General features: G+C 41.9%; 2 protein-coding genes across 2 annotated transcripts; both read right to left on the bottom strand.

The window, feature by feature from the left end:
- Nucleotides 1-4,464: 4,464 nt before the first annotated feature.
- On the bottom strand, nucleotides 4,465-6,899 carry LOC131681068 (neither inactivation nor afterpotential protein G). The gene is made up of 5 exons (XM_058961775.1): nucleotides 6,740-6,899; nucleotides 6,475-6,677; nucleotides 6,001-6,234; nucleotides 4,656-5,839; nucleotides 4,465-4,597 (listed from the first exon to the last, which is right to left on the bottom strand). Exons 1-5 carry the CDS (start codon nucleotides 6,897-6,899, stop codon nucleotides 4,465-4,467), a joined length of 1,914 nt encoding a protein of 637 aa, XP_058817758.1.
- A 380-nt stretch (nucleotides 6,900-7,279) lies between these two features.
- Nucleotides 7,280-8,178, bottom strand: LOC131685664 (probable ribosome biogenesis protein RLP24). Its single transcript, XM_058969534.1, has 2 exons — nucleotides 8,000-8,178; nucleotides 7,280-7,928 (listed from the first exon to the last, which is right to left on the bottom strand). The coding sequence occupies exons 1-2, from the start codon at nucleotides 8,078-8,080 to the stop codon at nucleotides 7,425-7,427; spliced, it is 585 nt and encodes a 194-aa protein (XP_058825517.1). The 5' UTR covers nucleotides 8,081-8,178; the 3' UTR covers nucleotides 7,280-7,424.
- Nucleotides 8,179-11,227: the final 3,049 nt, after the last annotated feature.

Below are 11,227 nucleotides of genomic sequence, written 5' to 3'. Positions count from 1 at the left end.
CTACAATCTCCGGAGCACCATGTCGCGAAAAGTGTTGTTTGCATCTTTCAACGATAGATTTTGCTTTCGTGTCATTGAGGAAATCTACTTCTATAAAGTCCGAAAAGCTATCCGCCAATACCATCAACGCACATTTCCGTCCTTGATGTTGAACCTCTGCCAAATCGATATTAACCCTTTGAAAGGGATATTCCGGAATTTCATTAGCGGTCATGGGTGTTCTTGTTTGACTCGCACTAAACTCCTCCATGCATATTTCACAATTTCGCACATAGTTTGTGATTTGGTCAGTCATTCCCGGCCGAAATAGTGCCTCTCTGGCTGCTCGCAATGTGTAATCTACACCCAAATGTGCTGAATGTATCTTTTCCATCAATTTACTACGAATACTTCTTGGTACGACTATCCTGTCACCTTTGAATACAACTCCTCTCTGAATTGTAGTGCATAATACCGTAGCAGGTCATCATCCAGCTCTTCCTTGCTTTGTGGCCACCCTTCGACAAGCACTGTTGTTAGTTTCGATAATGTTGCATCATTCCTGGTTGCTTCAGCTATCTCTCTGAAACGCGCATCCAACATACTTATATATTCAACCACATTTATATCAGACACTTCTTTAAGTGCTGCCTCGACTTTCGCAGTATTATACATGTCCGATCCTTGATCGTTTTGTGACTTCTCAGTTGCTGTTCTAGATAACAAGTCCGCAATATGCAACTCGATTTCTCTCTTATATTGCACCACTATATCGTAACGTTGAAGTGACATTCTCATTCGTTGGAGACGAAAAGGCGCCTCTGTTATCGGTTTTTTAAAAATATCCTCTAACGGCTTGTGGTCCGACTCTACAATCACTTGACGTCGTCCCGCCACGTACTGGTCAAAACGCTTACAGGCAAACAAAATCGCTAGACATTCGCGTTCGATGGGTGCGTAATTGCTTTCAGTTTGTGTTAACGTCCTAGATGCATATGCCACTGGACGCCGCTCTTGGAGCAAAACACATCCCACCCCGTACTTGCTTGCATCGCATTGGATAACTTGAGGGAGGGATCATAATACCGAAGAACTGGTGCTTGGGTAACTAAACGCTTGATTTGTTTGAAAGCCTCCTCTGCATGGATATCCCATTCAAATTCTTCATTTTCTCGTATTAGTCTTCGAAGCGGAGCACTCACTTCCGCCAACATCGGCAGATATCGTCCCAGGTACGTGACTAAACCCAAGAATGTCCTAAGCTCCTTTTTATCCTTCGGGTTTGGTATGTTCAACACCGCTGAAACTTTACTCGGATCCGGTTTAACACCTTTTTCTGTCAAAATATGACCATAGAACGGAACTGATGAAAGTGCTATCTTGGCCTTTGAACGGTTTAGCTTTAAACCCCTCTCTCTAAATCTTTGCATAACTGCTTTCAAATTTCGGTTGTGGTCCAGCATGGCTTGTTCCATCGTATCACCACAGCTAAATACCACGACATCATCCGCTAAACATCTTACCCCACGAATGCCAGAAATAAATTGCTGTTCTGCCTTTTGATAAATTTCTGGTGCAACTCCAAACGGCATTCTATTCCAACGGTAAACGCCCATCGGAGTCCAAAATGCTGTCACGTCGGCGCTGTCCTCGTCTAATTTAAGATGCCAGAATCCGTTTTTAGCATCCAGTACAGAGAAAATTTTTGCCTTGGTGAAGTCTGGAAGCATTTCCTCAATAGTTGGAATTTGATGGTTAGCTCGTTTGATCGCACGATTCAATTCCGGAGGGTCTAAACACAAACGCAGCTTATTTCCTCTTTTCACCAAAACCAGATTGCTCAGCCAACTCATATGCCTATTGACAGGCTCAATCACTTGTTTTCGTTCAAGTTCATTTATTTTTGCTTTCAATTCTGGAAGATACGCTAGGGGGATTCGACGGGGTTTTTGCTGCACTGCTGCAATAGAATTATCAATCTCAATTTTAAATTGTCCTTCAAAAAGCCCCTCCCCTTCAAATACGTCCGCGTACTTACTCAGAATGTGTTCGCACTCTTGCTGTAGTGAGTGCATGCTGTAAATGTCGTGAACTTTAATAATTCCGAGATCGATAGCCGATTGCGAAGACAATAATGGTGGGCGTGTTTTTTTTACCACAATGAATGTTAGTCGCTTGGTCCCTTATTTTTCAACCTTTCCCGAGTAGCACCTCAACTTAATGTTTGTACCTTGCATCTGACTTGACGGGCAAAACTTCTTCAGATCCTTACAGCAGAGAACGTTCACTCTTGCGCCGGTGTCTACCTGAATATCCATTGACTTCACCTGTCGATTTACATCTAACACTTTCAACTGTACCATTATTTTACCGGTATTACTCGAGCCTTCCCTGTCCAGCTTGGCTATATCAACGAACTCACAGTCTTCTGTCTCTGATTATCCTGAAGATGCTGAACTGTCCTCCATTTGGCGCACGTTTCGTCGCGAAGGCTTTCGCTTATCATTCTTTGAGCGACACGTTCTCTTGAAATAATTTGACTTCCCGCAACCGAGACATTTTTTTTCCGAATGCAGGGCATTTGTTTTTGTCACGTATATGTTTTCCGCCACAGTACTGACATGGTCTGGCGTTGACTTTTCTCGCCGTCACTTTGAAGTTGGTTCCCGGATTTTCCTTACTGGTTGACATTAGTTCGATCTTACGGGCGAGCTCCTCGATTTGATGATGTTCGTTACTCTTCTTCACCATTTCGGCCACTGAAAGGTCTCCGGATTTGAGTAGTTCTCTTCTCATCTGATGGTCGTTAATGCCAGCGATTATCCTATCCTTCAATAGTTCCTCCTGCTGCACAGCGTCATAACCACACATATTTGCTTTTTTCTTCAGTCGTTTAACGAAATCCTCAATTTTTTCGTTCTCCCACTGGTGCAGGGTATTGAATTCTGCTCGTTCAACACGATGATCTCTTGCCGGGGTCAATCGTTCCTGATTTTTCCCAAAATTGTATCAGGTGTTGCTTTTTCCGCTTCGGTCAAGTTCATCTCTTCCACTAGCATTATATCCTCCGGCCCCATGACGGTCATGAGCAAAGCTACTTGCTGATTTGGTGGCTTTTTTTCCACACTCGTCGCCAGAGCGTAATAGACCCACTGTAGCTTGAACATTCTAAAAGCTTCTTCGTCATCTGCCCCCAATTTGAGAGCTGCCGGAACGGGGATACCGCTCATTTCGAGATATTATAATTCTTAAACGCGTAGCGACGTTTTATTTTCCAACGTAAAACAGCTTTTCGACGATAACTAAATAAATCTCGCGTGAAAATTTAATCGTCTGACACCATGTTTACACGAGGTGTGTCTTTATTGTCTGTATCTGTTGAACTGGCTTGCCCTGCCAGGTTGTTTTATGTAAGGTGTGCCTAAATACAACAAATAAAAATCGGTAGTTTTCGGTAGGGATAACAAAATATCGGTAGTTTTCCCTTGGTCGTCTGTGAATCGGTAGGGAAGACCAAAATCGGTAGGTCTGGCCACTCTGACTTTCACGTATTCACGTGCAGAATGCACTGAACCAAAAAATCAGTACGAAAAAACACACACAACAGGGAGGGGGTCAGTTTTTTCAAAGTTATTTGAATCTTCTGAGAAACCGTGATTTTATTGTCAATCTCGAGATAATCTAGCATTTCGTCGAGTTCTTGCTATATGGGATACACACGAGTGCGATCGAAACGTCAAAATGTTTTCTCACTCGCACTAATGCAAACTAGATGGGCGCGTAACTCAACGCACGGCCCGGTGGCGCATGGCTGAAAAGTCGCAATGTGGATTTAAGGAAAAATTCGCAATATATGGTTTTAAATAAAAGATGTTGACTGAATTGACAAGCCCCGTGTATCAAACTGCCCGGGTCTCCCCTAAACTATAAAATAGCCACTTACTGACATTTTTTAGGTTTAATAATTATTATATTTGCATTCTTACTAATTTTTATATGTAAACATTAAAAAAAATTTAAATGCATTGCTATTAAAACCAATTCGGACCTGCTACAGGCAGACGAAAAATGCCATTTTAAAAAAATTTCTTTCTACATACATATGGTAGATGTTAAGTCAGACCGAACTAAGTGTCATTGCATTGATTTTGAGAAAAACAAGTTTAAAGTTTAGATCGCAGCATCCTTTACGTTATAATTCGAAGTTAATTTTTGTCACAACATATTGCAAATCTGGCAAGTCATATACTGCCCATAATCGCAAGTCAATCCCATGTTCTATGGAATTCCCTATCTACATGGGACTGACTTGCGATTATAGGCAGTATAGCTGAGGAAATTCTTTATCCTGTGCTATTATTACCGCATTTTTTAAGATTATGCGACTTAGTCCGGTCTGACTTAACACCGACTATATTATCTCGAAACAAAAGCACACTCATGATGTATTTTTTATTTTTGTAAATTTGGTGTAAGCCATACAATCTACCTGCCGGCAATAAGAATAGCATCTGCTGCTTTTTCTGCAACTGCAATCACTACAGAGTTTGGTGTTCCGGACACTGGCGCCGGGAACACCCCAGCATCGACCACTCGTAGACCGCTAACGCCATTAACCCTGAAATGCAAGCGGAGTGAAGAAACTTTTTTGTTATGAGATCTACAATCCGTCCTACCTTAATTGATTATCCACCACTGCCTCCGAGTGAAGTCCGATTGCGGTCGTTCCACCGGGGTGATGACCTGTCAACGCAGATTCACGCAAAATGCACTCCAAATAGCGATCACTTGGCTTATTAGTTCGGAAGTCTTCTACGAATGGTCCAAAGTTGGAGCAACTCTTCGCCTTTGGCCAGTGAATCACTGCGCCCATTCGACGGAACGGGGCAGTTTCGACGGTCCGCGCAGCTAACCGAATAGCCGCAGACATACACTCTATGTCGAACTTATCCTTCAAATAGTTCGGATTGATGAAGGGATGGGTATCTGCATGGCGATCACGCAGATAAATGGCCCCTCGACTTTTTGGCTGGTGACACGTGTTCAGAAAGAGAAATCCTTCCTGACTACTATTGTGGTAAAGTGGAAAATGGGCTCGGAATGCATCCTGTTTCAGGTTGGAGACATGCCTTAACGCTTTCTCGTCCACGCTACCCATGCCAAAGAGAATGATTCCGTATTTACTCAAACGAGGACTACCAATCCCTGCTACTGCTGTCGTTGAAAATATACCAGTTCCCTCGCTCAGGTAGTTCCATAGGTTAAGAACGTTCAGGATCTTGTCCACGGTGACACTGGCTGTAGTATTGATTGACACAAACAGCGGCATGTTCAGATGATCAAAGTAGTTTTGCCCGACATTTGGTGAATCGTGGACTATGGGAATTCCATGTCGCTTCAACTCAATGGCTGGACCTATCCCGGATAGCTTCAAAAGCTGGGGGGTCTGAAACGCTCCGGCGCTTAAAATAACCTCCTGTCTAGCCCTGATAGTCAGAAAGTTTTCTGCGTTCGTTTGCTGAACTATCACAGCCTGGGCACGGTTTTGATTATTGAAAATCACTCTCTGAACGACCGAATTCGTCAGCACTTGCAGATTGCTGCGCCCGAAGGCCGGTCTGAGATAGCCATGATAACTACTCCAGCGAATTCCGTTACGGATGTTATACCGTGCAGCGCGGAAATCGTGGCTGGATCCCAACTCGGAAGAGGCGTCTTGGAATGCTTTTGCCAGAAGATTCTCGTCGGCATCGACGGGATTGATGTGCCAACTTGGGGGTTGTATTGAATGCTTCATATCTGTGCTTGTTGTCGATGGTTGCGAAGAACACATGTTGAGTAGAGGTTGCTCGTCGGTGGTCTGTAGGAAAGTTGGGTATTGGTTGGGCTGAAAGATGAGTATTTTAGGTATTTTTTGAGTTGGTAATAATTTTGTCGGTTAGAGATATTGACTGAGAATTAAATTTCTAAAATTCGTGATTCATTCATTCATTATTCCTACAAATAAAGTCAGAAGTTTACCTCAAACATTTCATCATCTTCCAGCTCGGGTTGACAGTGACCTTCACTCGCTTCCTCAACGCCATCCGTTCCGCGCTCGAGCCGGTCCAAATAGGGCTTCATCCGTTCAAAATTCCAATCATGCGCACCAAGGCGCTCCCATCGGTCGAAATCATCCTTAATCCCGGTAAAGTGCAACATGTAGTTGATTTGTCCCGATCCACCTAATCCTCGGCCACGCGGTAGGAATTGTTGCTGCCGAAGAAGGAAACAGAAAACCACTCGGTGTATTTAATATCGAAACACGTGTTATCGCATAGGTATTCCACAGACAACAGACGTGTATTCTCGTACTCGACATGCGTGTGTTCGTCATTTCAAATCCAGCAACTAAAACACATTGAGCAAATGTGTCCATCGATTCGATAATTTACACAGAATTTTGAATAGTTCTTTTTTCTAACCGAAACGTCTGATATTTGTGGTACTACTTACATTATTGATTAGTCCACGAGAGGAATACTTTTGCGGTGTTGTTCGAAACGCCCAATCGAACCGAGTTTGCTGTATAGTCGTACTAAGCAGTGGAACTATGGAAGCTGGCCCGAATACGTCTCCGGCCTCAATCAGAAGTACGGAATTATTGGGATCAGCCGATAGTCGATTGGCCAGAACGCATCCAGCTGTTCCGGCTCCCACTTTATTTAAGAAAGTTCATCCACATTTTACAAGTAAATTATATTCGAAATAAATAACTTACCGATTATGAAATCAAAAGAAGCATCCTTCAGTGATTCAACATTGGACACTCTGTTTGGGATGTGTTCGTATCCTAGCCACAGCCAGATCGAGTAGAGGATTAGTCCTAACAATGCTGTTAGGATTGTTAGAGCTATTACAACCTTTCTTATCAAGCCCATGTTCGCGGTTTGAAAGAACAGAGTTGCATGGTATTTCGTTGGTAACTGAATAGGTGTTCGTGGAGGCCAATGAAACTTGTTGCAAGACACACTGGAGGATGTGGAACCAATACCTAACAATATGTATTTCCCATTTTGTTTTATAAAGAGAACTGTGCAATCACGCTGGAATAGTTGGACATTTATGGGACCATTCACATTAGATCGTCGTAATCCTGTTAGTCCTTATGACTTGAAAGGTGGCACTCCTCTACAAAAGTAGGCCATAAAAATCAATTTTCCTGGCTGGGCCTCTAGTACCGCACGACTATAGATAGTCATTGAGAAAACTTTCAACTTGAACTAAGGACAAGGTAACTAACAACATAAAAACAAACATATTGATACAGAAACGGATACTTTCTTTATGTTCAGTATTACAACAGGCAACTACACTGCTAATGTACATTCTGTTTCATTTTCGTCCTCACCAACAGTGAATGAAAAGTGATTCCAACTAACTTACAATTTAACCAATCCCCCTGCTCAAGCCTTCATCATTTCTGCGTCCTGCTCTAGCTGGGCGGAAGACTCCTCCAGTTGTTTCTCCAGCTGGCGAGCATCGACATACTCGATCTGTTCCTCATCTTCCTCCACGTCCATCAGCAGGGCCGACTGTTGTGCTTCCTCTTTAGCTCGCCGTTCCTTCAGTCCAATAGCCGGAGACCGGATCAGCGCGATATTCTTCTGCACGTCCACGATATCGTTGTGAATTTCGTGATCCCGCGCCTTTCGTAGTCGTTCCATGACAAAATGCCTTTCGCGACGTTCCTTAATTTCCGTAATCTTCTTAATGGCGTCCAATGTTTTGCTCCACAATTCCCGGTTGTATTTGACCGGAACGTTGCGACGCTTTTCGAACTCGAATGCCGGATCAATTGTAAGTTCCTTTCCGTGTGTCTTCCTGTAGGCTTTGGTCCAGCGAATCTTTCTCGGGTTCTTCTTTTTGTTAAATGCACGGCGACATTTAGAGCGACAAAATCGGAAAATCTACAATGACATTCGAGAGGTTAGTTTAGCTGCGATGAGCGATAGCACACAACAGCATTTTTTCGACTCACCTTGCAATCATTCCGAACAAAAACCATTCCGTGACCCGGAAAGATTTTACTGGAACAGAAATAACACGTTTCTATCCTCATTTTACGTAGTTTTCTAGAAGATTTTCGTTATTTTCGATGCTTTGTGTGCAGCACCGAACCAACGAACGCGTGTTGTAAATAAATAAAAGAAGGATCTTCTTTGACAGTCTGTCAAACACAACGGAGAAGTGTTGCCGAGATGTAAAAACAAGACAAGTTGATTATACCAGTTACATTTAAAAACTGGTATACAGCCAAGATATACTTGAGAAGGTTTGCACTTTTGTCGTTTTCTAGAACGACGGCTTCTTGAAGCTTGGTAGGCGAGACTCGAGGATTTAGCAAAATATTCAACGTCAAATTGAGCCAGTCACTTATGTCAAATGCAGTCGGTCGCCTCTTTTCAAGTTAAGTATTGGTGTTTCGTGCAAATAATCTGAATTTATCGAGAAATTTTTTCAAAATAAAAATAACTTTTCAATAAACTTCGGCAAGTCCAACCTGCCGGACGATTACCAGCGGCAGCTGGAAAGGAAAGGTGGGGCTTCAACCGTGGAGAAGGTAATTCGTATCGCAGAAGGCAATGTGTGTAACTTTTGTAAAAAGCTTGGCCACATTAAACTCAACTGTCGAAAGTTGTTGGCATTGACAAAGGAAGCAAAAGGTGCATTCAAGCCTAGGGGCAGATCACTTATGATGCATTTTTAAAAATCAGCTAAATTAAATTCATTTCTTTCCATCAAAATAGAAATTCAAAATGTATTTTGCGTTGCGTGCAATGTATTTTGCATTGCGTGTAAGACGTCAAAACCCTACAAAAAATTCGCCCAGAGATGCCAGATTTGCAGACAAGTCTGCATATTCGCAGATTTTTAATTTAAGCTGCAGATTTTTTCGATGACGCAGATATTTGCAGATTTTTTAGTTTGGTTGCAGATAATTGCAGATTTTTTAGTTTGGTTGCAGATATTTGCAGATTTTTGATTATAAAGGCTTTTGGTTACACTAGCTTTCCTGACATTTTTTGTTCTTCCCAGACTTTTAAAATTATTATTGCAGACATTTGAAAAAAGTACCTGGCATCTCTGAATTCGCCCTACATTCAACAAAAAGGACAACAGTGAAAGCAAAGGCAGCCTACGCTGACAACAAAGATGTTGCATTCACTGTTAGAAACGAAAAAGAGTGCTGATCTCGATGCTGAGTTATTGGTTAGTGGAGCTAACCGGTCAGCGTGGCAAGTAGAAAGTTAGCAAAAGTTGAGCAAAGCGAAATTGATACTGGCAGAGTTTCTGCGAGCATTTTGCGCGTTTTTTTGCGAGAATGGCAACGAATTCGCTCAAATGCAACAACCGTTTCTAACAGAAGCGGTTAAACCAACCGATGCTGCTCACTTTTATCCAGAAGCCAGCCAGCAATGTACGGCCAAGATCTCTGTACGCTTCCTGCCACATCTTTGTCAGATGTTTCGCTCGATTCGTGCTAAATTCTACCAGGTAGGAATTGCCAGGATCTTTGCACAGTTCCGAGTTATGCCAGGGTTTTGCTCGGTTCCTGTCAAAATTTGCCAGAAAACGCGAGCGAAACCGAGTTCGCCCTAGCTCAACTAACCCGACAGGATACGCGCAGAAATCTGACAGGGCTGCCAAACCAAGACTTACAGAAATCTAGCAGAGCGGTCTCTGCCAGAAAATTTGCTCACTGGACACAAGTCAAACGGTCGAGGATTTTTAACGGAGCTTATGGAGTTCTCAGGTGGATGGATCACTTTGACGGATGGCAACAAAACGCAGATAAAAGGTGAATGCAGTGGATACAGCAGCCAAACGAGCATGTGGGTTTTGTGGGGGAAAGTTTAGGAGGAAGCTTATGCAAAGTTTATGGAATCTTCCGTGATGCCAGATTATTTCCATGATTGTTAGTTTTACTGTTGTTGTCTCCGCAATTCTGTATATAAAGTGTCTGTAACAGTTTAGGAGTGTTTGAAACTGGAACTTTCTGTCCCCAGCAGCAGTTTTATCGGATGTTCTATTCAGTTTAAAATTCATGTCTCGCCACCCGCATAAACAAGAACAATAAATGGATTATTTGTACTACAGTTTTTTCACAATTTGACATATTATGATTCGACAATAAACACGCCATATCGTAAATTGTTTCCGTCATTTGGGGTATTGTTTTCAGCCGGATAACAATTTGGGGAATATGGCGTTAGGTTATGTTACATTACAAAAACGACGATTTTTTTTAACATTCTTTTCGTGGACCATACATGTACAATACCACAAATAGTCGCTTAGTTCCGAGTTTCTACTATTTCTCGTATAGTTCAAATATAGTTTTCTAGCGAAATACTATAGAAAATAAAAACGTATAAATCAACGGAAGAATTTTGACGAATGATATTGGAAATAGTTATAATACTGGCCATGTCTAGGGGCAGATCACTCTAAGAATGTATAATAAATTTGCATCAAATTAGAAAAAATGCATTTAACTTCCATTTTTGCATCAGCTTGGCACTCCCTCGCAGAAAAGTTTGTTTAACAAACGTCCTACGCTAATCCACTTTGTTCGACGTTTTGTTAAATGTAGGGCTAGTTTTTCTGTAGGGTTCTGACGTCTTACACGCAACGCAAACCACATTGCAGGCAACGCAAAAACATTGCACTCAACGCAAAATACATTATGAATTTCGCTGATTTTTAAAAATGCATCACAAGTGATCTGCCCCTAGGGCCATTGTCACCATAGGTTACTATAATGCAACAATAGGACAAATTGTGTAAACAAATTTAGGTTAAAATGATCAATTTATCAGAAGCGTACAGAAACTACTTTATCGACGCTGTCAAAAGGATAGACAAAAGTAAAGAACCTTACAATGCTGGTATTTTCCGCATAGTTTATCACATTTGTAACGCTCGCATATGGTTTTAACTCTATCGATATTTAATAATCGAGATTTGATTACCTGCCATATGGAAAGTGTTGACATAAGTGGTACTGCCGCTTGAGTCAAATACATTATGTGAAATCCCCGGGAAAGAAGATGATCAATGTAAAAATCGACGGTCATGCGCTACAAATGGAATTGAACACTGGAGCGAGGGGCAAGCACTAGCTGGTTCGAGTGCGTCGTATTGAAAATATCAGCTTATTTTGAATATAATTAAAGTAAATAATGAAAGTATTTAAAAATTCTTC

The sequence above is a fragment of the Topomyia yanbarensis genome, chromosome 2 (assembly GCF_030247195.1).
Source record: "Topomyia yanbarensis strain Yona2022 chromosome 2, ASM3024719v1, whole genome shotgun sequence".
Taxonomy (NCBI): Eukaryota; Metazoa; Arthropoda; class Insecta; order Diptera; family Culicidae; genus Topomyia; species Topomyia yanbarensis.
This window is presented reverse-complemented; position numbering and strand designations above follow the sequence as displayed.